The sequence below is a fragment of the Triticum aestivum genome, chromosome 6B (genome assembly GCF_018294505.1).
Source record: "Triticum aestivum cultivar Chinese Spring chromosome 6B, IWGSC CS RefSeq v2.1, whole genome shotgun sequence".
NCBI classification, from domain to species: Eukaryota; Viridiplantae; Streptophyta; class Magnoliopsida; order Poales; family Poaceae; genus Triticum; species Triticum aestivum.
Genome location: NC_057810.1, coordinates 668921211 through 668949031, shown reverse-complemented (window position 1 = coordinate 668949031; position 27821 = coordinate 668921211). Strand labels below are relative to the sequence as shown.

Sequence of the window (27821 nt, the reverse complement as noted above, 5' to 3'; positions counted from 1 at the left end):
CGGCTTCTCACCCTTACAGGCCAATAGGGGCCAACCAAACGCTCGATTATTTTTAGCCTTTTTGGAAGCGTTGTGGCTGCTTTCAGTCGAAGGCAGAAGCACCTTGTGAGGAGCTTTTCCAACTTAAACAAAAACCTGCCCAAACTACCCTGCCACTTCACCGAATTTGCACTATATGCTTCTTACCCCCAATTCTCTCCCATTCACCTCCCGTGAAGAAAGATGGGTCAACGCTAGGATTCCATGTGGCCACCCTATCTCATGCTTCGGCGTCGCCCACCGGAAAAATGGTGTCTCCGCCCTTCTCTGATCTCCCTCCTCCAGCCCCCTACCTGTTCCAGTTGTATCATGGCAAATACTCCCGGTGGAGCATGTAGGTGGTGAAGGAGGATATCGTTCAGAGATGCTATGACTATTGACCATAAAAGAAAGAGTTCTTTACGGCGCATATGTGCGTTAGGTTTCCTAAAAACGTTATGATTGATAGTGGGGGATCTCTAGGATGTGTTAAAAATGTAGCCACATCTAAATTTTGAACTCTGTTGTTTGAGAAGATACATGAGTGACTCTAGTGTCGGCCTTTATCACGTAGTCATGCCATGTCCTCCCAACCTTACCTGGTTTAATCATAAATTCATAAGCTTCCCGTTTGTCTTTCTAACTAGCAAAATTTCAGAAACAAGGTCATATCAATATGCTTAATCATGTTATGGGGAAACATAAAAATTAACATTTGGATAAAGAAACCAACATGAAATGCATACTTTGTTCGGCGATCATGATTACCGATGCCATAAGTAATACTCTTTCCGTCCCATAATATAAGAACGTTTTTCAAGCTAACATAGCTTGAAAAACGTTCTTATATTATTGGACGGAGGGGGTATTAATTATTGTGGCTGCCACCTTTACAAGACATGCCAAAAGACCACAATTAAAGATAAAATAGTTGCTTGATTTTACTACTCCAACAATAGGGCCATTTTCAGGAATGATATATTACAAATTTAGAATTAGCACCTGCGAGATTTCTTCCTTTCTACCATCAGGCATTTTCTTTTGAGCAAGTAAATGTTCATCCTTTTCCTGTTAATAGTTAAGATCCCACATTAAAGAGTGAAGAAGATCAAGTGACCAATAAATAGCCATGCACCATTTAAACCAGTGTACCTTCAAAGCTTGATATCTGGCGCCAAGGCCAGGCAATCCCTCCAAAAGCTTTCGAACAATGTAATCATGGGAACGAGCTTGCTTGAAAAAGGATTGCTTGAGCAATTTTGTTGCAGTCGGCCTTTTTGAAGGCTCTTTTACCAAACACATAGCTACCATTTGCTTGAAATGCTGTTATAAGAAACCATATGCATAAGTCCTCAGATAAATAACACAGAGGTGATGGATCGTCTCAAATATATTTACCCTTGAGAATTTCTTATCTCTTTCATAATCAAGACCAGGGGGAGCATTTTGAAGTGTCATAAGCAAGACCTAAGCAAAATAAGTGAAGTAAAATCTCAGAAATTTGAAGTTACTCCCTACCATACATCTATACTACTATTAAAAGAGCAAACATGAATTCTCCTAAAGCCACACAACAAATTGTACACAAGATAACCAGGACCTTCCGATTAAACCAACCTAAACATATCCTACTGCTCATATTACGTTACTGGTTAGCCACCCAAATCAACGGCCCAGATCCAATGTTCTGCCGAGCAGACGCGTCGTCTGCCCAATCTCCTAGCACTCCCGCGTCCACGATCCCGCGGCCTGGCCCGCAACAGCCGATGGATTCCACCCGAATCACGCTAATGACATCGGTATCCCTAATTTCTCGCCCCATACCCACAATCCTTTTCTTTCTCTCCCCAATCGTGCTGCCCTCCCAACCGCCCCGCCCTATCGCCTCCACGCGAGCCCATCGCCGCCGCACTCTCGTGACTCCCCCATGCGAGCCCAACTCCGCTGCCCTCCTGTGCCGCCCCGACACTTGCCACCGATGGGGCGGCTGCGCGCGTGCCGCCACCATCTCCGCCGCCTCCGCGAGACGAGGCCGCCACCATAAGCTCCAGTCCGGCGCACTTCCCCGCCCGTGTAGGTACTCTTTCATCGGCCGTGGTGGTCGCTGCCGCCGCGCTCCATCTACTGCCCTGGATCCGGGCGGCGGCAGAAGCTGCCCCGGCCTCCACGCCTCCACAGGAGGAGGAGGAAGAAGGCTTGGTACGCTACATCCCTGTCAAGGCCCTACTTCCTCTCCACCAATTGAGTTAAAACATGTGGGTCGTTGTACGCTGGGTGTTTGATGATAGTTGTGCGAGGAAGACCATGTGTGCTACTGTGTTTTTTTCAATCTCTCATCTAACATTGTTGTGGGATGCTTCTAAGGATTGGAGTACCTATACATACAAGTTACAATGGGCCTGACGGGGTAAAGGGGTCTTCCGTTGATGTTTTCAAATCTGCAACAAGCTTGTTGTCTTACCCCCCGTGAGATGCAGTTTAATGACCTTGTACAAAGGTGTCCCAAAATGTGAGTAACATCTCCATATCATTGAGTCTGAAAAACTACTGCACCATCTTTATTAGGATTTTATTAATTTTATTCATCAGTGATACAGGTATATATAGATGCTCTGTTCTGCCCTCAACTTTTGCTTCTTTTTGCTTTTTAGTTGGTTGTCATCTGGCAAAGTATGCTTATTTATTTGGCTTGCAGCCAATATTCTATTGCTGATATACATTTTCCAGGTATATTTGGTTGTAATCTTTTATCTGCTTCTTCTCTAAACTGATAATGATAAGTTATGTTCGCCGCACTTCGGCCGCCACCGTCAACGCCGTTTCAATGACGGCGGCCTTGGCGCCGGAGTGTGGGAGCTACTTCTCAGCCTTGCTGGGGTCGACGGCGGCGACCCAGTTAAGTTACAACACTATGTGTATTTCTTATTTTCTTATGAGATAAGGTAAAACTTCTGTCCAGCGTGCATGGTATCTGAGACTGAGTGTTCCACATTATTCTCAATCTTCAATTGTTGTTGTCTTTGCAGATCATTAACTTTTGGTGCGTTCATTTGTATCAAGTGTTCTGGAGCTCATACAAGCCTGGGGGTGCACATTTCCAAGGTAGCCACAATATCTATGTATTGCTTGCTATTTGTCAGTAGTGTCCTTCCATTTTCAGTTTTATTTCTTCTTACTTCGAATGATTTTAAATTCAGCCGTAGGAGATGTTGGCTAATAATCGATTAGACGTTTCAGTTATATAGTTGGGCTTTTATTCGCTAGCCCTTTCTGAAACTAGGCAAGTGCAACCATGAGGCTTACTTTAGAACCTGTAGGGACCCTTTGATATTTTCATGTCCTAGCGATTTCTACTGTCCCAATGTGGAAGCTTGTCAGGCAATAGACAATAAAGCAGATGTTTCAAGTTTTCTAGGTTGTACAGTTCTTTGTAAGTTGAGAAACACCTGCATGGAGCCACACCCGTATATTAGCAAATAAATAGATGAATAAGTGTCTTTTGACAACACAGAATTAGATCATAAGCTTTTTACGAAAGATGACGTATACTTTTTTTTCATGTAATAGGTACGACAAGTGATCATAATGTCAGGTGGCCAGTGTAGATATAATGTTTGGTGGTTCAACTATCCGTTTCTGGTGTATGAGTAGAACCCTGTTTATTTTAGATGAACAAGTTGATTTTTTGTGACCGATTCAGGTGAAAATGGTGCAGAACACACTAGATATGAGGCATTTCTTGGAAATTACACAAAGCCTTTACAAGATTGCTCAGCGGATGACCGAAATGATTTTATAAGGTATACACTAAGTTAGCAGATTCTCATTCTTTGGGATGCATTCCCGTAGCATAGCAGGGTTCTTTCATATTTGCTCAATTGAAGAATGATAATTCTCCTTATTCACACATGTGTACACGAAAATACGAGTTTCAACAGTTTTTGTCTAACCAACAGCTTTCATGCGCTTCACAAAACAATGACAAATCATTACCAACAGCCATTTAAGTTGTCCTACATAATAGTTATTGGTTATTCTCTATTATGTCATTCACTTTGGCCTAGGACCCCTAGATGGTGATCAAAAGTGTTGCAAGTTTGATAAAAAAAGGGTGAGTACCGGTCATTTGAGTTAGAAGCTCTTAGATGAGGAAAAAATTGGGCGCTTTCATCAAGGCCATCTTTGCAAAATGGGCATGTCTCGGAGACTCGGACTAAACAAAGTTCCAACCTAAGCCAGTTATATGTTCTTTAATGCGGGTTCGTAAAAAAGACTATTTTTTGTACAGGTATGTCACACATATTTTAGTGTAATTATAAATCTCCACACATTATATATGATGCCACCAATGGGTCATTCCGACTAGGTACTTATATTTTGAAATGTTGTTTCTCAGTTTTGTAGCCTTTTTCTTAAGAAGCATAAAAGGGGCATCAGGACTATGTAAAATTTGGATCTATAATTTGTATTTTTCTGTAGAAGAGGGCAATGAAATTCATGGTTTTTTAGTTTATACTGTATTATCCATGATTAGTTGATTACCACTGATGTGAAATACTTGCAAAATTACAGAGGGAGTTGCTTATACTCCTACAAAGACCAGAACGGTGGTGGTTGTGCTGGTGAGGGATGCAATGTGATAAAAAGTGGAGATGCATGTGTTGTTTTGCGGTGTGTCCTTTGTTTGGGAAATCAACATTGTTGAACAGGTTGCCAGGAACTTATTCAAAGGATTGCAGTAGTTGGGATCACAAAGCGAGCTTTGTCGGGCCAAAGGGAGATCGGAAACGTGACCAGGGTCCTGGTATGATGTGCTCGTAATAAGAAGATAATGACATGTGGCGAGGAACAGTTTGACGGTGTTAAGGGAGTAATTAACTAGGCATAATAGTATAATACTGCAGGTGTGCAGCTAAGACCATTTTTGTCTAATCTAACATAAATCCTTAGCAACTGGATCTGGTCACTATGGATGGAGAAAATTGATTGTATTAAAAGTGGTGGTGCTTTTTATGTTGTGTCAAACCCGAGTGGTACACTTGGTCTACGTGGACAAATGAGTGCAGTAATACTGCTTAATGCAAGTTATCAAAATGAATTAACATATACTCCCTCCGTCCGGAAATACTTGTCATCAAAATGGATAAAAGGGGATGTATCTAGATGTATTTTAGTTCAAGATACATCTCTTTTTATCCATTTTGATGACAAGTATTTTCGGACGGAGGGAGTAATATATGACTTTATGATTGCTTCAACCTTGATCTGAGAATTATTATTACATTCATCCCATATCATTGGACATGGAGGATAAGAGATGTAAGTTGTGTATTCAGATTTTAAATTTGAGACGTGCATTGCACGTGCATGATTACTAGTCATAAGAAAAGGAGCGTGACCATGGGCAAGTTCAAGTGCAGTAATATGGTATCTGCTTGAGTATGTATACCTTCATGGGAGGGTACTTTGAGAAAGGAGCATGACCATGGGCAAGTTCAAGTGCAGTAATTCCAAAGGACCATATGTCTGCCCTGCAATATATTTCATATTTGTTCAAAGCAGCTCCAGTTAACAAGCAGTTGTGAAGAAAAGGTACCCCGCTAGTTAACTAGTGATCCAGTACAGTAAGTAGCCTACTTGAAATCATATCCATGTAGTTGCTCCATTACCTCTGGTGCCATCCTAATCATTAAAAGGGCCGACACATGAGCATGTGTCAAGAAAAGGTTATGTAGCAGAAATGAAAGCATATTTAATTGTTTATTGCTTTGTCAGAATGACTACCAGCAAGGAGTTCCCACGAAAGTGTTTCTAGCCCGCTGTCTGTCACCAGATTCAAAAAGGCAAGCAGAAACCCCAAAATCTCCAAGCTTAACTCCACCACGAGAATCAACTAGGATATTTCCTGCCTATGGTCAAAAGAAAGAGAAAGGAAATCAACGTAGCGCTCAGCACAGGGGAACAGCAGATCCTCCAGATATATATATGAATGTGCATCTACCTTGACATCACGATGTATATGCCCATGATGATGAAGATATTCCAATCCTCTTAGAACTTCACGGAGCAGTGTTGCAATGACAGCTTCCTCGAAACCATCCGGATAGACTGATTTCATTATGTGAAGACAAGATCCTCCAGCCATGTACGGCATAACTACCCATAACGTTTGGTTATTTGCAAATGAACAGATCGCCTTAACAACATTAGGATGGTCTATAAGAATCATTGTCTGGGCTTCACGCATGATATTGTTCTGCATCAAGACAAGCACCGGTGTTGGTCATTCTCGAACTAAAATGTGGCATGAAGACGGACCTAAATTGAATAGGAGACATGAAACTGCATGCAGACAATGCTAGAAGCCAATACAACCAAGGAGCGTATCGGATTCCCTCTGCATGACATATTTGCACTTGCACCATTGAAATGGCCGGTATCATCCAGCCGGTTCAGATTCATATAATCATGCATTCTCGACAGCTTAACATAAATCCAATGCCAGCTACCAAACTTCCTTATCCATAAATATGAATCCAAGCATTTCTAGGCACATTATTGATATCTGCACTTACTAATTATCCGACAGGTCCATCGACGACATGAGTATGACCGAAAAATTGATGCGTTCTATGACAGGCCGGGATCATCTACCTGAGTAATCTACTGCGAGATATAACAGACAAACATGTCGCGCTACTATGATGCAACACCCGACGAACAAGACAGGAATTATGGGCGCGCGGGCCGGTGAAACAGAAGGCGGGTTCAGGCGACGCGACGGGCGCCAGTGGGTTATTATTACCAGGTTGCTGTTGGTGCGCTCGAAGTCGAGCACCTTGACGGCGACGGTCTCGCCGAGCGGCCTGCAGAGCGCGCGGTAGACGATGGCGCTAACACCCTGGCCGATCTCCTCGTACAGCTCGTAGTCCTCGGCGCGGATCGGGTACTTGCGCCTCTCCCCTCCGCCTGCGCCGCCGCTCCCGCCCGCGGCATGCTTCGACCCCGACCCGACCATTGCCGGCCTATGCCGCCGCCACCGCGGCTCCCGAACGCGACGGCGCGCGGGGCGAGCCTTCCGACGCGCGCGACGAGCGGGCAGAGGTAGAGGTTGGCGGAATCCGCGCGCGGGGTGGGACGGAGCTTGACGACGTAACCCTAGCTAGGATAGGACGGCTCGCGACGGGTCGAGGGGAGAGGTGAGGAGGAGGAGAGGGGGAGGCGGGGCGTGCGACGGGTCGCGCGTTGCGGAGGAGGGAATTGGGTTTGGGGTGGCTGAAGCGGGAGGTGGGAGGCGGGCGACGGAGGGAGCGCGCCACTCGGCCGGGAGGGAGAGGGGTGGCGCTATACCTGGCCATCGGCAGCCCGGCCCGGACGGCCCGACACAACCCGGCTCGAAAAAGACCGACCCGGCATGACCCATGGGCCAGGCCTGAGCCTAGATTTTGAGCCCGAAAGCAAGGCTGGGCCCGTTATATTTACAGTTTAAGGAAGAGGCCCGGCCTGATGGGCTTTTTGCATGATGGGCCGGTCTTGGACCTGATTTTTGGGCCCGACGGCCGGGCCGGGGGTTTTCTGTGTCGAGCTTTGGTAGGCCTGGCCCGACACGATGGATGCATAGATGGCGCGGTGCATCTACGCACGATCACGGCAATTCCTAAACGGCGCCTTAAGCGCCCGTTTTAGTTATTTATGCATTCGGGCGCACACCCTCCCGCCGCACTGGGCCGGCCCATTCTTTCTTCTTTTTTGCTGTTTCTAAAACGCAAAAAAGTGCTAGCGTGGGGCAAGATTCGAACTGGAGTCCTCCAGAGTACAAGCGTTCTGCCATAGCCAGTCCGCCACCTTAGTATTCGTGTTTTTTCAGAGCCTTTTTACCCTTTTGTTTCTATATTGTTTCTTTTTTTTCCTATGAACGATTTTGTTCAGTTTTTTCCTTCTTTTGCAAAATCGACGAACTTTTCTCACCAAAATTCATGAACTTTTTCCAAAATTGATTAATTTTTTTTCAAATTCAATGAAACTTTTTTTGAAAACCAGTGAACTTTTTAAACTGGATGAACTATTTTCAATACCAAAATATGTTCAGATTTTTCGAAATTCGTTTCACTTTTCAGAAAATGTTTTTCGAAATTCCAAATTTTGTTCATATTTCAAAAATAGTTCTGAATTCCAAATTTTTGTTCACCGTATTGAAGAAAAAAATTCACCATACATTGAAAAAAAATGTTCACTGTGCATAAAAAAATGTTCATCATGTATAGAAATTTTGTTCAGCATGCATTCAAAAGGAGTTCATCGTATTTTAAAAAAAGTTCTATGTGTATTTGAATATTGTTCACCATACATTGAAAAAATGTTCAGTGTGTATAAAAAATGTTCATCGTGCAGAGAAATTTTGTTCAGCATGTATTCAAAAAAAGTTCAGCGTATTTTAAAAAATGTTCAGTGTTTCTTTGAATAATGTTCACCCTGTACTAAGAAAATTTTCAATGTGTATTCTAAATTCGCTTTCTAAAAATTGTTCACAGTACAAAAAAAGTATTCAAATTCCGAAAATTGTGCAGTTTTTGAAAAACATAGTTCACGTTTAAAATAAAAGGAATATTTGAAATTTGCGTACGATTTTCGAAACATTTGTTCGCATATTTAAGATTTTCATTTTTCAAAATCGTTTTTTCTTTATTGATGAACTTTTTTTCAAATTCGTGAACTTTTTTATAAGTTCCTGGACTTTCTTTCAAGTTTTATGAAAATTCTTGAATTCATGAAATTTTTCATTTTTTGTTTTTTTTTCGTCAAAAGTCAATACTTGACCGATCCAGGGAGCGAAGTAGGCAATCGAGGGAGAATGAATGAGGGAGCGAGGGGAGCAAACGAGCAGAAGTGGAACACGAGGCAAGATGGGCCGGCCCAGTTCGCAGGCGTGTGGGCGCCAGAACGGGAACCGGCGCTGAAGGCGCCCGTTAGGAGCTCCCCACGATCACGTGCTAAGGACCGTACAATCGGGTCATGCCGGGTCAGGACATGGGGCCTCGCCTTGAGCCCATGCATGAAAAAGTTCAAAGCAAACCTTGAAGTTGTAGTCCTGGAAATCAGCACACCAGACGTTGCAATCCCAGTCTATTTCAAACCTTATGGGGGGTTTAGCTGGTATTTGGTGACATGACAAGGATCAACCTTGCTTGCATTAGGACGAATCGGGCCGGCCGATTAGCACGGTCGCTCGCATGCTCGCTCTGCTTTTAATTTTCTTTTTCTTTCTGTAATGATAATAAGTTCCTTTACATTTTTTAATGGCAATAAATTTTAAAAATTACACGAACCCACATGTCTTCTCTTAGGAGCGACAGAAAATACTAACATCACACAATGAGCTTCAGAAGAGTCGAACTCGATAGCGGCCACACCTAGCTAATCACCCTAATGGCTGATGATGATTATATTTAGTGCGTTGTGTATAAGAAGACATAGTAGCTTTCATATAATGAAAACATTTTTTTTCTAATTATGAAACATTTATTGAAAAAGATGTCAACAACTTCATAATTTCTATTTTTTTTAAACGCAAATAATTTACTAAATTCCGAAACCATTTTCTGAAAAATGTGACACCGTAACATTCTGCCAAATACACGTTCTACATTTTCTTAATGACAATAAACATTTTCTAAAACTGTACGGACATTTTGTTACATTGTTTAAACATTTTTTTAAAGTTTATGTTTCAAAATTTGTTCCAATTTTTTCAAAACGTTTTTATGTTTCAAATAGTGTTTGCTTTTTCAAAATTTATTGTGTTTTCAAAATTGATTATGTTTCAAATTGTGTTAAAATAAATATTCAGATATTTTGAAATTTACAATTTTTTTAATGTATGAAATATTTTTTGAATCACACAAATATTTTCTTTATATTGTATAAACATGTTTTTTAATGTCATGTACATTATTTTAACTCGTGACATTTTATAGAGGTCACAAACATGTTTCTTACACATTTGTTCAGGTTTCAAAATTTGTTCGTATTTTACAAAAAATTAATAAGTGTTTGCACTTTAAAATTTTGTTCAGGTTTCAAAATTTGTTCCCATGTTTTTAAAAAATGTTGATGTTTCAAAAAGTGTTTGCTTTTTCAAAATTGATTGTGTTTGTTAGAAAGTATTCAGAATTTTTAAAAAGGGTTCACACTTTTAACCTTTTCGAAGACTTTAATTTTTTTAACCTTTTCAATGTTTGTTTGCCCTTATAAAATTGTTTTCGAATCTCGACGCTGTTGTGTATGGTTAAACTGTTCGGGCCTCTCATTGTAGCTCTAACAACCATTGGTTTTAGGCTAGGGTGAGCACTTAACCCGTGTCAGGTTTCAAGCTCGATTCCTCCTAAGTGTCTCTTTTTTCTGTATTTATATGCCGCGCGTTAAAAAAAGAAGAAGAAACTCGCTTCGCTTCTGGTGAGCCGGTCCAGTCGCATTCGTCGTAAAAAATCCCAGGATTCAACATGCCTTGTCCACGTTTCCTGTTTGGCAACGCCGTCAAGGTTTAAAATAGACCGAGATCAGAGAGTTTGGTGTGTTGATTTCAGGGATTAAAAGTTCAGGATTTGATTTAGCTTTGGTCTACAAATTCAAAATTTATTTTGAACTTTTTCCGGCCCATGCACGACACATGTGCTAAACTGGTTGGCATCATATGCCATCGGCCTGCGTGCTTTTGGGCTTCCAAAAAAATAAAAAAGTTGTGTCAAGCCGGCACGTGTGCCACACCGAGGCTCAGGCATGGCCCATTTAGCCCGACCGGCATGGGGCACCTGACGTGCCGGACACGCGTGCTTCTGGGCCAACCCGCAAAGCACGGCCTGTTTGTCCAGTTACAACTGACCAACTCAAGCATGGTCGTCATATACGCCTCGTCGTAATCTCTACTCCTAATGAAGCAGTTGGTGAATAGTCTTCATGGTTTATTTTTACTGAATTTTTTCGTCTCTCCTCCCACCCCCCCTTCCATCATGATCCATCGGTTTATTTTTCTCTCTACTCTTTATTACAACCAGGACTTTCCTAACGTATAACAAATCACGGATCTAACTTCATTAAATTATTCATATCAATCGATTCCTTTTATTGGTTCAATTTGTCTTAGGAAACAAATAACAAATTTTTAAGAAACAAATAATAGATTTGAATCTAACTTTCCTAACTTATCTAAATCAATCGATTTCTCTCATTAGTGAAATTTGTTTTAGAAAAGAAATAACAGACACGTCACAAACTTTTCTCCCAATAAATAGTTTCTTAACATTTGCAAACTTTCCTAATCAGACACGTCACAAACGGGTAGGTACTGATATCATGTTACCAAACAATAAAACCCCATTTGCATAAAAATCAGTTCAAAATCCTAACTTTCCTAAATTTTTACCTTTCCTTGATAACATCCAATGTTTCATATGTTTTCCACCTATTGAAGGAAATCACCCCTCCATCGATATTAGCATTTTTTGGAATGAGATCTCCGGGTTATGATTTTTTTGCGATTCTTTCCAATTGTGACCTCTCCTTTCGCTCCGGCTCCTTCTCGCATAATCACTTCCACCACAACCAGCTGACGCCACCCTAGACCTCTTGCCTCTCCACACCTTCTCCGCCACCTCCTCCTCGTACTCCATTGACAATCCCTCCGCCACGTTTGTCCACGGCGGTGTCGAGGGCATGGCGCAACAGCGTACCAGTGGTAAAGCAGCGCATAGCAGCAGGAAGAAGCACGCAGCAGGCGAGGCGAGCGACTGATGGTGGAGGGCAGAGATGCGGCCGGCGCGACTGAGGGGGCGGCTGGCAGAAGATGGCCGCGACAGGAGGCGGCGCGAGGCAGGGGCGCGACAGCGGGGCGAGCGAAGGGATAGGCGGCAGCAGACGGGGCGAGCGCAGCCAGCGAGAGTGTGACGCGCGGCCAGGGTGTGCGTCGCACGAGCCACACTATTGCGGTGACTGTGGCGAGCGTGATGGCAACGGTGGGCACGACGGACGCGGTGTGACACGTGCCTGGGCATGGAGAGCCAGAGAGGGAGTGGCCTCGCGGGCGCGGAAGAAGAGCTGAAGGCTCGGGCATGGGCGCGCATAGGAGCGGGCATGTGCCACGGGGTCAATCCGAGGAGCTCAGTGGCTACCCCTGCAATGGCCATGGCGGACGACGGTTCTCGGCCACGACGAAATACCTAACGAGAGCAAACGAGAGGGGAAACTAGGGAAAGGCAAGAGGAGATCACGGCGGTGTCAATGGCACCCTAGGAGGAGAGAGGGGAGCTCGGGGCGGCGTGGATCGAACGGCAATGTCGCGGTGGCCGAAGGTTGAGGAAGACGGCAACAACGTCGATCTAGGGGTGCTGGATTTGATCTCGTTGGCGCAGACGAAGTAGCGGAGGCATTCGGAGCTCCTCGACAAGCTCCTAGCCAGCAGGGAGGGCAGTGGCCGTGTGGACGGGTCGGTCATGGTTGTCGTGGCATCTGACTTCGTCCACATAACCGGGATCGAGCGAGCGAGGAGGGAAGAAGTGGATCTGGGAGGGGGCATCGAGGAGGAGTGAGGCCATGGGTGTTGGGGAACGTAGTAATTTCAAAAAATTTCCTACGCACACGCAAGATCATGGTGATGCATAGCAACGCGAGGGGAGAGTGTTGTCCACGTACCCTCGTAGACCGTAAGCGGAAGCGTTATGACAACGTGGTTGATGTAGTCGTACGTCTTCACGATCTGACCGATCCAAGCACTGAACGTACGGCACCTCCGAGTTCAGCACACGTTCAGCTCGATGACGATCCCCGGACTTTGATCCAGCAGGGTGTCGGGGATGAGTTCCGTCAGCACGACGGCGTGGTGACGATGATGATGTTCTACCGACATAGGGCTTCGCCTAAGCACCGCAACGATATGATCAAGGTGGAATATGGTGGAGGGGGGCACCGCACACGGCTAAGGAATGATCACAAAGATCAACTTGTGTGTCTAGAGGTGCCCCCTTGCCCCCGTATATAAAGGAGCCAAGGGGAAGGGGGCGACCGGCCAAGGAGGGCGCGCCAAGGGGGAGTCCTACTCCCACCGGGAGTAGGACTCCCTTCTTTCCTAGTTGGAGAAAGAGAAGGGGGAAGGAGGAGAAGAGGGGAAGGAAAGGGGGGGCGCCGCCCCCCTCTCCTTGTCCTATTCGGACTAGGGAGGGGAGGAGGCACAGCCCACCTCTTGCCTCCTCTCCTCTTCTCCCTTAGGGCCCATTAAGGCCCAATAACCCCCGGGAGGGTTCTGGTAACCCCTCGGTGCTCCGGTAAAATCCCGATTTCACCCGGAACCATTCCGATATCCAAATATAGGCTTCCAATATATCAATCTTTATGTCTCGATCATTTCGAGACTCCTCGTCATGTCCGTGATCACATCCGGGACTCCGAACAACCTTCGGTACATCAAAACTTATAAACTCGTAATAAAACTATCGTCGTAACGTTAAGCGTGTGGACCCTACGGGTTCGAGAACTATGTAGACATGACCTAGAACTATTCTCGGTCAATAACCAATAGCGGAACCTGGATGCTCATATTGGCTCCTACATATTCTACGAAGATCTTTATCGGTCAAACCGCATAACAACATACGTTGTTCCCTTTGTCATCGGTATGTTACTTGCCCGAGATTCGATCGTCGGTATCCAATACCTAGTTCAATCTCGTTACCGGCAAGTCTCTTTACTCGTTACGTGATGCATCATTCCGTAACTAACTCATTAGCTACATTGCTTGCAAGGCTTATAGTGATGTGCATTACCGAGAGGGCCCAGAGATACCTCTCCGACAATCGGAGTGACAAATCCTAATCTCGAAATACGCCAACCCAACATGTACCTTCGGAGACACCTGTAGAGCTCCTTTATAATCACCCAGTTACGTTGTGACGTTTGGTAGCACACAAAGTGTTCCTCCGATAAACGAGAGTTGCATAATCTCATAGTTACAGGAACATGTATAAGTCATGAAGAAAGCAATAGCAACATACTAAACGATCAAGTGCTAAGCTAACGGAATGTGTCAAGTCAATCACATCATTCTTCTAATGATGTGATCCCGTTAATCAAATGACAACTCATGTCTATGGTTAGGAAACTTAACCATCTTTGATTAACGAGCTAGTCAAGTAGAGGCATACTAGTGACACTATGTTTGTCTATGTATTCACACATGTATTATGTTTCCGGTTAATACAATTCTAGCATGAATAATAAACATTTATCATGATATAAGGAAATAAATAATAACTTTATTATTGCCTCTAGGGCATATTTCCTTCAGTCTCCCACTTGCACTAGAGTCAATAATCTAGTTCACATCATCATGTGATTTAACACCAATATTCACATCTGTATGTGATTAATACCCATAGTTCACATCGTCATGTGATCAACACCCAAAGGGTTTACTAGAGTCAATAATCTAGTTCACATTGCTATGTGATTAACACCCAAAGAGTACTAAGGTATGATCATGTTTTGCTTGTGAGAGAAGTTTAGTCAACGGGTCTGTCACATTCAGAGCCGTATGTATTTTGCAAATATTCTATGTCTATAATGCTCTGCACGGAGCTACTCTAGCTAATTGCTCCCACTTTCAATATGTATCCAAATTGAGACTTAGAGTCATCTGGATCGGTGTAAAAGCTTGCATCAATGTAACTCTATACGATGAACTCTTTTATCACCTCCATAATCGAGAAACATCTCCTTAGTCCTCACTAAGGATATTCTTGACCATTGTCCAGTGATCTACTATTAGATCAAAATTGTATTCCTTTGGCAAACACAGAGCAAGGTATACAATAGGTCTGGTTCACAGCATAGCATACTTTATAGAACCTATGACTGAGGCATAGGGAATGACTTTTCATTCTCTTTCTATCTTCTGCCGTGGTCGGGCTTTGAGTCTTTACTCAATTTCACACCTTGCAGCATAGGCAAGAACTCTTTCTTTGACTGTTCTATTTTGAACTATTTCAAAATCTTGTCAAGGTATGTACTCATTGAAAATCTTATCAAGCGTCTTGATCTATCTCAACAGATCTTGATGCTTAATATGTAAGCAGCTTCACTGAGGTCTTTCTTTGAAAAACTCCTTTCAAACACTCCTTTATGCTTTGCAGAATAATTCTACATTATTTCCGATCAACAATATGTCATTCACATATACTTATCAGAAATGTTGTAGTGCTCCCACTCACTTTCTTGTAAATACAGGCCTTTCCAAAAGTCTGTATAAAACTATATGCTTTGATAAATTCATCAAAGTGTATATTCCAACTCCGAGATGCTTGCACCAGTCCATTGATGGATCGCTGGAGCTTGCATATTTTGTTAGCACCTTTAGGATTAGCAAAACCTTCTGGTTGCATCATATACAACTCTTCTTTAAAAAATCCATTAAGGAATGCAGTTTTGACATCCATTTTCCAGATTTCATAAAATGTGGCAATTGCTAACATGATTCAGACAGACTTAAGCATCGATACGAGTGAGAAAATCTCATCGTAATCAACACCTTGAACTTGTCGAAAACCTTTCGCAACAAGTCGAGCTTAGTAGATAGGAACACTACTATCAGTGTCCGTCTTCCTCTTGAAGGTCCATTTATTTAACATGGCTTGCTGATCATCGAGCAAGTCAATCAAAGTCCATACTTTGTTCTCATACATGGATCATATCTCAGATTTTATGGCCTCAAGCCATTTCGCGAAATCTAGGCTCATCATCGCTTCCTCATAGTTCGTAGGTTCATCATGGTCTAGTAACATGACTTCTAGAACACGATTACCGTACCACTCTGGTGTGGATCTTACTCTGGAAGACCTACGAGGGTCGGTAGCAACTTGATCTGAAGTTTCATGGTCATCATCATTAACTTCCTCACTAATTGGTGTAGGAATCATTGGAACTGAGTTCTGTGATGAACAACTTTCCAATTTGGGAGAAGGTACAATTACCTCATCAAGTTTTACTTTCCTCCCACTCACTTCTTTCGAGAGAAACTCCTTCTCTAGAAAGGATACATCTTAGCAACGAATAACTTGCCTTTGGATCTGTGATAGAAGGTGTACCCAATAGTTACCTTTGGGTATTCTATGAAGACGCACTTCTCCGATTTGGGTCCGAACTTATCAGGTGAAAACTTTTTCACATAAGCATCACAACTCCAAACTTTAAGAAACGACATCTTAGATTTACTCTTAAACCATAGTTCATACGGTGTCGTCTCAACGGATTTAGATGGTGCCCTATTAAACGTGAATGCAACTGTCTCTAATGCATAACCCCAAAACGATAGTGGTAAACCGATAAGAGACATCATAGATCGCACCATATCTAGTAAAGTACGATTACGACGTTCGGACACACCATTACATTGTGGTGTTCCAGGTGGCGTGAGTTGCGAAACTATTTCACATTGTTTCAAATGAAGACCAAACTCGTAACTCAAATATTCGTCTCCACGATCAGATCATAGAAACTTTATTTTCTTGTTACGATGATTTTTCCACTTCACTCTAAAATTCTTTGAACTTTTCAACTATTTCAGACTTATGTTTCATCAAGTAGATATACCCATATCTGCTCAAATCATCTGTGAAGGTCAGAAAATAACGATACACGCCACGAGCCTTAACACTCATCGGATCGCATACATCGGTATGTATTATTTCCAATAAGTCAGTAGCTCGTTCCATTGTTCCGGAGAACGGAGTTTTAGCCATCTTGCCCAAAAGGCACGGTTCGCAAGCATCAAATGATTCATAACCAAGTGATTCCAAAAATCCATCTTTATGGAGTTTCTTCATGCGCTTTACACCGATATGACCCAAACGGCAGTGCCACAAATAAGTTGCACTATCATTATTAACTTTGCATCTTTTGGCATCAATATTATGAATATGTGTATCACTACGATCGAGATCCAACAAACTATTTTCATTGGGTGTATGACCATTGAAGGTTTTATTCATGTAAACAGAACAACAATTATTCTCTGATTTAAATGAATAACCGTATTGCAATAAACATGATCAAATCATATTCATGCTCAACGCAAACGCCAAATAACATTTATTTAGGTTTAACACTAATCCCGAAAGTATAGGGAGTGTGCGATGATGATCATATCAATCTTGGAACTACTTCCAACACTCATCGTCACTTCCCCTTCAACTAGTCTCTGTTTATTCTGTAACTCCTGTTTCGAGTCACTAATTTTTAGCAACCGAACAAGTATCAAATACTCAGGGGCTACTATAAACACTAGTAAGGTACACATCAATAACCTGTATATCAAATATACCCTTGTTCACTTTGCCATCCTTCTTATCCACCAAATATTCAGGGTATTTCCGTTTCCAGTGACCATTTCCTTTGCAGTGTAAGCACTCAGTTTCAGGCTTTGGTTCAGCTTTGGGCTTCTTCGTGGGAGTGACAACTTGGTTGTCATTCTACTTGAAGTTCACCTTTCTTTCCCTTTGCCCTTTTCTTGAAACTAGTGATCTTGTCAACCATCAACACTTGATGCTCTTTCTTGATTTCTACCTTCGTCGATTTCAACATCACGAAGAGCTCGGGAATCGTTTTCGTCATCCCTTGCATACTATAGTTCATCACGAAGTTCTAGTAACTTAGTGATGGTGACTAGAGAATTCTGTCAATCACTATCTTATCTGGAAGATTAACTCCCACTTGATTCAAGCGATTGAAGTACCCAGACAATCTGAGCACATGCTCACTAGTTGAGCGATTCTCCTCCATCTTTTAGCTATAGAACTTGTTGGAGACTTCATATCTCTCAACTCGGGTATTTGCTTGAAATATTAACTTCAACTCCTGGAACATCTCATATGGTCCATGACGTTCAAAACGTCTTTGAAGTCCCGATTCTAAGCCGCTAAGAATGGTGCACTAAACTATCAAGTAGTCATCATATTGAGCTAGCCAAACATTCATAACGTCTGCATCTGCTCCTGCAATAGGTCTGTCACCTAGCGGTGCATTAAGGACATAATTCTTCTGTGCAGCAATGAGGATAAACCTCAGATCACGGATCCAATCCGCATCATTGCTACTAACATCTTTCAACACAATTTTCTCTAGGAACATATCAAAATAAACATATGAAAGCAACAACGCAAGCTATTGATCTACAACATAATTTGCAAAATACTACCAGGACTAAGTTCATGATAAATTTAAGTTCAATTAATCATATTACTTAAGAACTCCCACTTAGATAGACATCCCTCTAATCCTCTAAGTGATTACGTGATCCATATCAACTACACCATGTCCGATCATCACGTGAGATGGAGTAGTTTCAACGGTGAACATCAATATGTTGATCATATCTACTATATGATTCACGCTCGACCTTTCGGTCTCCGTGTTCCGAGGCCATATCTGTTATATGCTAGGCTCGTCAAGTTTAACCTGAGTATTCCGCGTGTGCAACTGTTTTGCACCCGTTGTATTTGAACGTAGAGCCTATCACACCCGATCATCACGTGGTGTCTCAGCACGAAGAACTTTCGCAACGGTGCATACTCAGGGAGAACACTTCTTGATAATTTTAGTGAGAGATCATCTTAAAATGCTACCGTCAATCAAAGCAAGATAAGATGCATAAAGGATAAACATCACATGCAATCAATATAAGTGATATGATATGGCCATCATCATCTTGTGCTTGTGATCTCCATCTCCGAAGCACCGTCGTGATCACCATCGTCACCGGCGCGACACCTTGATCTCCATCGTAGCATCGTTGTCGTTACGCCATCTATTGCTTCTACGACTATCGCTACCGCTTAGTGATAAAGTAAAGCAATTACAGGGCGTTTGCATTTCATACAATAAAGCGACAACCATATGGCTCCTGCCAGTTGCCGATAACTTCGGTTACAAAATATGATCATCTCATACAATAAAATATAGCATCACGTCTTGACCATATCACATCACAACATGCCCTGCAAAAACAAGTTAGACGTCCTCTACTTTGTTGTTGCAAATTTTACGTGGCTGCTACGGGCTGAGCAAGAACCGTTCTTACCTACACATCAAAACCACAACGATAGTTCGTCAAGTTAGTGCTGTTTTAACCTTCGCAAGGACCGGGCGTAGCCACACTCGGTTCAACTAAAGTTGGAGAAACAGACACCCGCTAGTCACCTGTGTGCAAAGCACGGCGGTAAAACCAGTCTCGCGTAAGCGTACGCGTAATGTCGGTCCGGGCCGCTTCATCCAACAATACCGCCGAACCAAAGTATGACATACTGGTAAGAAGTATGACTTGTATCGCCCACAACTCACTTGTGTTCTACTCGTGCATATAACATCAACGCATAAAACCTAGGCTCGGATGCCACTGTTGGGGAACATAGTAATTTCAAAAAATTTCCTACGCACACGCAAGATCATGATGATGCATAGCAACGAGAGGGGAGAGTGTTGTCCACGTACCCTCGTAGACCGTAAGCGGAAGCGTTATGACAACGCGGTTGATGTAGTCGTACGTCTTCACGATCCGACCGATCCAAGCACCGAACGTACGACACCTCCGAGTTCAGCACACGTTCAGCTCGATGACGATCCCCGGACTTCGATCCAGCAGGGTGTCGGGGATGAGTTCCGTCAGCACGACAGCGTGGTGACGATGATGATGTTCTACCGACACAGGGCTTCGCCTAAGCACCACAACGATATGACCAAGGTGGAATATGGTGGAGGGGGGCACCACACACGGCTAAGGAACGATCACGAAGATCAACTTGTGTGTCTAGAGGTGCCCCCTTGCCCCCGTATATAAAGGAGCCAAGGGGGAGGGGGCGTCCGGCCAAGGAGGGCGCGCCAAGGGGGAGTCCTACTCCCACTGGGAGTAGGACTCCCTTCTTTCCTAGTTGGAGAAGGAGAAGGGGAAAGAAGGAGGAAGAGGGGAAGGAAAGGGGGGGGGGCGCCCCCCTCTCCTTGTCCTATTCGGACTAGGAAGGGGAGGGGGCGCAGCCCACCTCTTGCATCCTCACCTCTTCTCCCTTAGGGCCCATTAAGGCCCAATAACCCCCGGGAGGGTTCCGGTAACCCCCCGGTGCTCCGGTAAAATCCCGATTTCACCCGGAACCATTCCGATATCCAAATATAGGCTTCCAATATATCAATCTTTATGTCTCGACCATTTCGAGACTCCTCGTCATGTCCGTGATCACATCCGGAACTTCGAACAACCTTCGGTACAAAACTTATAAACTCATAATAAAACTGTCATCGTAACGTTAAGCGTGCGGACCCTACGGGTTCGAGAACTATGTAGACATGACCTAGAACTATTCTCGGTCAATAACCAATAGCGGAACCTAGATGCTCATATTGGCTCCTACATATTCTATGAAGATCTTTATCGGTCAAACCGCATAACAACATACGTTGTTCCCTTTGTCATCGGTATGTTACTTGCCCGAGATTTGATCGTCGGTATCCAATACCTAGTTCAATCTCGTTACCGGCAAGTCTCTTTACTCGTTACGTAATGCATCATTTCGTAACTAACTCATTAGCTATATTGCTCGCAAGGCTTATAGTGATGTGCATTATCGAGAGGGCCCAGAGATACCTCTCCGACAATCGGAGTGACAAATCCTAATCTCGAAATACGCCAACCCAACATGTACCTTCGGAGACACCTGTAGAGCTCCTTTATAATCACCCAGTTACGTTGTGACGTTTGGTAGCACACAAAGTGTTCCTCCGGTAAACGGGAGTTGCATAATCTCATAGTTACAGGAACATGTATAAGTCATGAAGAAAGCAATAACAACATACTAAACGATCAAGTGCTAAGCTAATGGAATGGGTCAAGTCAATCACATCATTCTTCTAATGATGTGATCCCGTTAATCAAATGACAACTCATGTCTATGATTAGGAAACTTAACCATCTTTGATTATCGAGCTAGTCAAGTAGAGGCATACTAGTGACACTATGTTTGTCTATGTATTCACACATGTATTATGTTTCCGGTTAATACAATTCTAGCATGAATAATAAACATTTATCATGATATAAGGAAATAAATAATAACTTTATTATTGCCTCTAGGGCATATTTCCTTCAATGGGGGCAGGGGAGGCCGGGCGTCACCCTTATCCATTCCCCTTCGATGCCGGCGAGGTGGTCGGGCGGGAGCCCGGCTCTGTAGCGACGGGCTCGAGGAACAAGAGAAGACGACCGTGCGGGGACTGGACCACTGGGCCGGTTCGGTGGCAAGGCCCGGGTAGGGGAATCCCCTTTTTCATTGCCCTTTTGGTTTTTAATGTATTCTAATCTGTTTCTCCTTTTTAACACCGTTTTCTATTTATTCTTATATCAACTAAATGGGTTTTGTTAATTGTGAAACTATGCACACAATTCGAGCACAATATTTTTAGGTGGCACAAAAAGTTTGAGGTCAAAAGGAAATACATAAAATTAAGTTTATATTTAATTGGTTATTTTAACTACTGTTGGACCTCTTATTAATTTGACAAGATTTAATTTTTGGGTTAAATAATGTTGGGCTCAACATGTCAAAGATCAGTGGAATTTATAGAATATGGTGAACATTTTAGTTTTACTGTTTGACGAAATAATTTATTTGACTTTATTTTAAATTTGAATTGGGATTTGATTTTTATCAAGTGGCAATTTGGCTTAGCAAGCCTGATGACATGGCATCATTAGGGGGAGGTCACTGTAGCTAACGACTTGAGGTGTTACATAATCTTTCCATTTCTGAAATTTCATTGTTAAATGATTGGGGAATATATCACACTATTCATTAGTTCAGTCAAGCTTACCACAAGTCCATACATTATTGCCAATTGAGTAGGTCTTTTTGGCGGGGAGAATATACCGTGTGTGTGTGTGTTAGAGAGAGAGAGGGAGAGAGAGTGAGGAAGAGGAAGGGGGAGAGAGAGTGTGTGTGAGGATTTGATGGTAAAAAAAGTCGCCAATGTCATAATATTGAACTCTTAAAATTAATGTGGCCCCGTTACAACGCACGTGCGTTCTTCTAGTAACCATGAGTATAACAATTTTGAACCAAAATGACAATTTAGCATAGTTGCCATACGGCCCCGAGTCGCTATTTTTTTAGCGCGCTCCAAACGACCTCACGAGACTCCGTATTTAAAGGTTGGGTCAGGTGATATGGCCCACCGACCATCCACCCAAATATTGGTGTCACGAACATTTCAGAACACACGCTTTCTTTCACCACCGCCCATGTTCTTGCACCCCTCCGTTTGGTGCCATCGCTACCACTCGGACCACCGTGATTTTGGCCCAGTCGTCTTCCCCGAGCCTTTCCCGGTCCTCCCACGCTTCGCCGGAGGACCGCCATGACAAGTAGCGTCGAAGCGAGGATTCCAATTTCGAGTGTAGAGTTCAAAAAAACAGCGCATCTTAGCGGCTTGCAATATGATATTATTGTAGCAACTGAAATGGCGGATTCGCTTCGTACATTACAATACCTCACTCCTTTATACGGAAGCAACCCTGGCTGTTCGACTGGAGATGGTTTTTTCCGTGTTGGTCCAGCTGCTTTGGTAGTGAACTTTAAGGAAGAAAATAACGAAGAGTTAGATTTATTTTAGAAGAATAGAGAGTTAGATAATAGATGGGCAGGGTTGCTGGTCTAAAAGGAACCGATGTGCATATCATTACACCTAGCGTACAATATAGAAATGTTTTCTTCACATGGTAGTACATGTCTCATTCATATAATAAAGGTCAAATTACAAGAGTAGGGCGTCTTGATGCCCAGGCTCATCTGCACCCGGTTCGAAAAAATTTTGTAAAAAAATCAAAACAAATTCAAAAAATTCCAAACAAAAATTATGTGATAGACAATTTGATGCGTGAGGTCCGCTCCAAATTTCAAGTCATTTGGACATATGAGCAGCTCTCAGCAAAAAAGATAAATCGGACCAAAACAGTACATGAACAGTAAACATTTTTACAGATCCCTAATTTGTCTTTTTTGCTGAGAGTTGCTCATATGTCCAAATGACTTGAAATTTGGAGCGGGCCTCACACATCAAATTGTCTACCACACAAATTTTATTTATTTATTTTTTGAATTTTTCTAGTATTTGTTTTGATTTTTTTCGTCGGCGCGAATGCAGAAATGGATTTTCGAAATTACAAGCCATACATACACCACATGACAAATTAAAAAGAAGGGATAGGTTTGCGTGAGATCTCACATTAGGTGAGATTGTTTTTTGAAAAAAAAATCTACATTTAAAATAAAATAAAATTGGACACACGTCAATAGTTGATGTTCAACTTCAAAAAGTCTCAGCTCCTAATTTGACCTACAATAACAGAAAAAAAGAAAAAATTGGACGTGAATAATGTCAAAGTTTTATTAGGCCAAAGCTGCCATTATTCACATTCGAATTTTTTGGGTTGATCTCATGATGTCACTTAATGTGAGACCTCATACAACCCCCCCCCCCCCCCCCCCCCCCCACACACACACAAAAAGATAGTGGAACAATAGCCTTTGCATAAAGGACCACCAACATGTTCATGGCTAGTTCTTTGGTGATATCCTAGTACTTCAAATCTCTCCTTACGGATTCCTCCAATGTCAAGTTTGGTCTGCTCCGACCTCTCTTAACATTATCAACACACTTTAGCCGTCCGCTATGCACTGGAGCTTCTGTAGGCATGCGCTGAATATGCCCGAATGATCTCCGACGATGTTAGACCTGATCCTTCCTTGTGTGGCCACACATTCATCTTCAACATGCGCATCTCCGCTACACCTAGCTGTTGAACATGTTACCTTTTAGTCGGTCAACACTCAGCACCATAACATTGCGGGATTGGCTTAAAAAGTCTTGTATGCGCGTGTGAGACTTGCTATAGAGCAATCTTCAAAATCTTGTTGTGCATCGGAATTGTTTGTCATTAGCTATCGTGTTTTCCTAGATTAGTTTTAGCCTTTTCAGCGATGTTCATCCAGTAGGATGGGTGCATGTGCAACGATGTTCGTTCAGTAGGATGAGTGTATGTGCGTGTATATGAGCATTTGCAATTGTACCTTGTTCAAAAAACTGTTTTCCTATAACAGTTTCTTTGTCTTCTTTGGCTTAGTATTTTCATTGTTGAAGGGACTGAAACATTGGGAGTGCCTTCGGTGCCCCAGTCTTACGGGCAGCAGATGAAGTGCCGTTGAACCATAATTAGTCAAGTGAAGATCAAAGAAATTCAAGAATGAAAGAGTTCGATATGTTCTTTTTTCAAACGAGTTCATTTGTTTTTTATTTGTTGCTTCCTAAACTTTCACCGAAGTCCAGACTAGCATGAGGTTTTGCAAAAATCTAAACCATTTACCACAACGGGCTCAGAACATGTCTTGACAACGCGGCTTCCTCAAGAAAATCACTCAGACAACCCTAAACAATAAATACATTTACGCAGGCCAAATGGAAAGCAGTGACCAACTACTCCCCCACATCTTCAAGCACGCTGACGACATTGCGGTAGTCATCTTTGCAAAGAAATTCCAATGCAACACTCCGACCATTGGCAAGACGGTTTTCTGACTTGACGCGCGCTCGTATAGGGTTAGCTGTTCTCGGCCATGGATCGATCTTCAATGATTTGAGAACCGTAGCATTGTGGAGAATATGAAGCGCCAGCTCCAGTTGATCTTTCTCGCCGATGAATCCGCTTATATGCGCCAAACTGAGATGTGAGTGCGGGCATGAAGGGAGACTCCTCAGCTCGCCGTCTTCATGACAGTACCGCTTGTGTAGGAAATGGTCCATTACCATCTTTAAGCATGAAAACAGCTTTGTTAGTACCTCAACCAGCAATGACCAAACAAACTTGTACTCCCTCGAGGTCTTATAAAAGTTTACAGAGGGAGTAACATGTATACAAGAAATAAAATAAGCAATATAAACTTACAGGAGAGAGATATAATCATATAAGATAACAGAGACACTAGATATAGACACATAAGCTACACGGGTGACATGTTATTTGCGGGACCAATTAATCGATCAGCTCTGTCCATGTTAGAGATCACAGATTCCTCATGATAGCTTAATACTACAGGAGGTTGCACAGACTAGTGTTGCGCAAATAGTTAAACATCAAGACTCGATATTTTGGCCTTCTTATATGTTTTTAACGGAATTCCACCATGTCTCACTTCATTTATTAAAACTAGGGGAATCATCCACCCAAACATTAGGGTGAAGTCCACTCTCTTTAGCTAAACTATGAGCGACGATTTTTTTATTTTTTTTGCATCCCTTAGGACAACAATCATAAACAACTTTAGTGAGCTAGAAGACTAAATGCATATATCTTGAAATATAGGTGCTGCTGCCGTTGCCGAGTAACCTCCTACAAATTGTTCACGATGTTGTGTGTTTATCTCTTAGACAATGTACTACGTACAATATACGTACTAATATAGCAATATTACTAGTTAACCCATGTCTAGTATATATATCTATATAATTGAACAAGTTAAGTCTCATGTCTACATACAACTGAAGAACTGAAAGCTGAAAAGGATAGGCTTACATGCAATTCTAGTTTTTCCATGAAAGGGGCAGCCTCTAGGAGACAACCAAGGTCGAGGATATCAGTTGTCCCGCGTGCAGAGCCAGAAATAGTCCAGTTTAATATCAAATGATGCAGAGAACGAAATTTGGAAAGCCTGCTCACTGAATCAACCCTCTGCATAAAACAAACATGAAACCAACATAAAATAAATACGAACATAACCAATGAAAATACAAAACGGCAGGGGAAATGCAAACCTCAAGTTGTGTGCAACTTAATGAGAGCATCTCAAGACGTGGGAGAGTTGCTGGGAGTTCATTGAAGATGAATCCTAGAGCAGAATGGCAAGTCAATAACTCAATCGATAGTTTCCTTAGCTTCAAAGGTGCAGCAAACTCCATTGGTATCAATGAGCCTCTATAGTGGAGTGCTGGCACTCCACAATCTAGCGTCATGTCTTGAAGTAGCGGGAAACTCAGAACAAGCAAAACCTTAAGGCGATTCAGGCAATGTGGAATCCTTAAACTGGTAAGCATCTTACAGTAGGTAATACGGAGGCACTCTAGATGATTGCCTTCAGACAGCAAACGTTGAACATCTTCATTGGTAATACTAACATCTCGCAGGCAAAGCTTAGTGAGATTCTGAAATCCCCTGTAACTGGCAGGCGGACTTAAAGAAACAAACCAAAGCTCCAGACGGCACAAGTTTGAGTTCTTTGTATCAAGAACCTGAAGAGGGAAATTATATGGCACTGTCGTGGGCCCATAATTCACTGCCCATAATTCAAGAATGAGACCCTTCGCCTTCGACGCAATAGCATAGTCGACCAATCTATTGATATGACCCGCATATCTATCACAGAGATTATGCCTGATTCTGATGTCCTCGGTCCCTACACCCTCGTGTTGCTGGAGAAGTGCACCAACACTCTTAATAAATTTGCGCCTGTTGAGTCTAATACCTCGAGGACCAGTCCAGGATCGTTCCTTGTCGGACTCCGACAAGACCGTGTGATGACTGAGATCAATGTAGGCGCGGCACGACCAAACACGCCGCCACTGGCTCGACAAGATGCTCGTCCTGGCAGCCTCCTTCAGTGACAATTTAGATGTGATAGAGCTCAAAATATCCTACAGCACAGAGTGTGATCCAACATCAGCAAGACAAAAACAATAATGAGAGCATTGGTGGTCTGCTTCAGTTTTTTTTGGGGGGGGGGGGGGGGGGGGGGGGGGGTAATAGTTTGTTTCAGCTTACATTGGGTAGACTGCTGATTCGAAGCCTGGGTTTCCTTCTCTTGGCAGATGTGCTCTGCGGGCTACCTGGTGGCAATTTCCTCTTGGCATTCGACACTGGGCTACAATGACCTATCCCCATTGTTAAAAACTCGGAAATCGTCCAAAAAGTACCGAAGGTCAATGGATGCTGAAGGGGACTGAACCTGTTAGCTAGCTGCCTAGAGGAAGGGGATTGAACCGACCGTAGATGAATCCTGAAGGTCGGGATAATGGCCCTAGCAGACTCTAACTGAAGTTGGAACAAAGAATGAAAGAGACTGACTGGGAAAAGGGCTGAAAAGATCTGATTTTGAGGCAATCGCCGCAGGGAACAGAATTCTCACTTTTGGATCTGGGCGCTACTGACTGGGAGCCTACGTGGCGGGGATGCGCGGGATTACCGTGGGCCGTGGGGCACCGGCGACGAGGAACCGGCGCGGCCGTCAGAGGGGCGCCACCGGCGCGTGAAGGATACAATCGATGGCGCGCCCACGGACGGGAAACAGAGGAAGAAGAGGAATAGAATCGCGAGTGAAGCTCGTGGTCGTGTTGGAGCTGGACTTTTTTTTTTTCTTCGAGGGAAAGAAAAAGGAAAACTGAAAATTGGTATCCGGACCGAACAAAGAATAGAACATGCCCAAGTATATTGTGACACGCAAAGATCTCTGATATGTAAGATTTCCCTCGGATATATTTGAACTTGTTGCATTTAGCTAAACTTTTGCATCTCAACTTTTCTCCGAACCAGTGGCGGACCAAGATTTTGACCACAGGGGGTGCCCATTTTCTCATTCACAACAATAATGCCAGGTATAACCATAAAAAAAATGTCAGTTTATCACTCTATCCTTATAATACATATATGATTAAACTAAGATTACTAGATAAAAAAA

At 43.0% G+C, this 27821-nt stretch overlaps 2 protein-coding genes and 1 long non-coding RNA gene across 11 annotated transcripts in view; 1 reads left to right on the top strand and 2 right to left on the bottom strand.

Moving 5' to 3' along the window:
• The window catches only part of LOC123139006 (serine/threonine-protein kinase BLUS1), a 12686-nt gene extending 5455 nt beyond the window's left edge, over positions 1-7231 (bottom strand). For 2 of the 4 annotated variants that reach the window (XM_044558839.1, XM_044558840.1), the window contains exons 1-8: positions 6824-7230; positions 6020-6274; positions 5803-5927; positions 5656-5700; positions 5468-5549; positions 1417-1485; positions 1171-1341; positions 1021-1086 (exon numbers count right to left, since the gene is read on the bottom strand). In XM_044558839.1, coding sequence (XP_044414774.1) covers positions 1021-1086; positions 1171-1341; positions 1417-1485; positions 5468-5549; positions 5656-5700; positions 5803-5927; positions 6020-6274; positions 6824-7036 — 1026 coding nt within the window. In that variant the 5' untranslated portion in view covers positions 7037-7230. Of the gene's footprint in view, positions 1-1020; positions 1087-1170; positions 1342-1416; positions 1486-5467; positions 5550-5655; positions 5701-5802; positions 5928-6019; positions 6275-6823 lie in introns of all 4 variants that reach the window. The other 2 variants (XM_044558843.1, XM_044558842.1) reach the window with 2 other exon arrangements.
• LOC123139007 (uncharacterized) lies at positions 1621-5106 on the top strand. 6 transcript variants are annotated; one of them, XR_006469429.1, is made up of 6 exons: positions 1623-2217; positions 2383-2527; positions 2746-2960; positions 3045-3120; positions 3719-3818; positions 4591-5106. It is a non-coding gene; the product is annotated as an uncharacterized lncRNA (long non-coding RNA). The 6 variants fall into 6 exon arrangements; XR_006469428.1 differs by having other exon boundaries at positions 1621-2217; positions 2800-3120; XR_006469427.1 differs by having other exon boundaries at positions 2746-3120.
• Positions 7232-24358: 17127 nt separating the features above from the next.
• On the bottom strand, positions 24359-27536 carry LOC123139004 (putative F-box/FBD/LRR-repeat protein At5g56810). The gene is made up of 4 exons (XM_044558837.1): positions 26909-27536; positions 25906-26781; positions 25667-25822; positions 24359-24903 (listed from the first exon to the last, which is right to left on the bottom strand). Exons 1-4 carry the CDS (start codon positions 27026-27028, stop codon positions 24571-24573), a joined length of 1485 nt encoding a protein of 494 aa, XP_044414772.1. The 5' UTR covers positions 27029-27536; the 3' UTR covers positions 24359-24570.
• Positions 27537-27821: the final 285 nt, after the last annotated feature.

What these genes read in the sequence shown, in the direction of transcription:
- LOC123139004 (XM_044558837.1), bottom strand. Translation starts at nt 27,028, where the DNA reads ATGGGGATAGGTCATTGTAGCCCAGTGTCGAATGCCAAGAGGAAATTG. An exon ending in TAAGTTGCACACAACTTGAG is followed by an intron (nt 25,823 to 25,905) that starts GTTTGCATTTCC and finishes TGTTTTATGCAG; the next exon opens with AGGGTTGATTCAGTGAGCAG. An exon ending in TGGAAAAACTAGAATTGCAT is followed by an intron (nt 24,904 to 25,666) that starts GTAAGCCTATCC and finishes TCATGCTTAAAG; the next exon opens with ATGGTAATGGACCATTTCCT.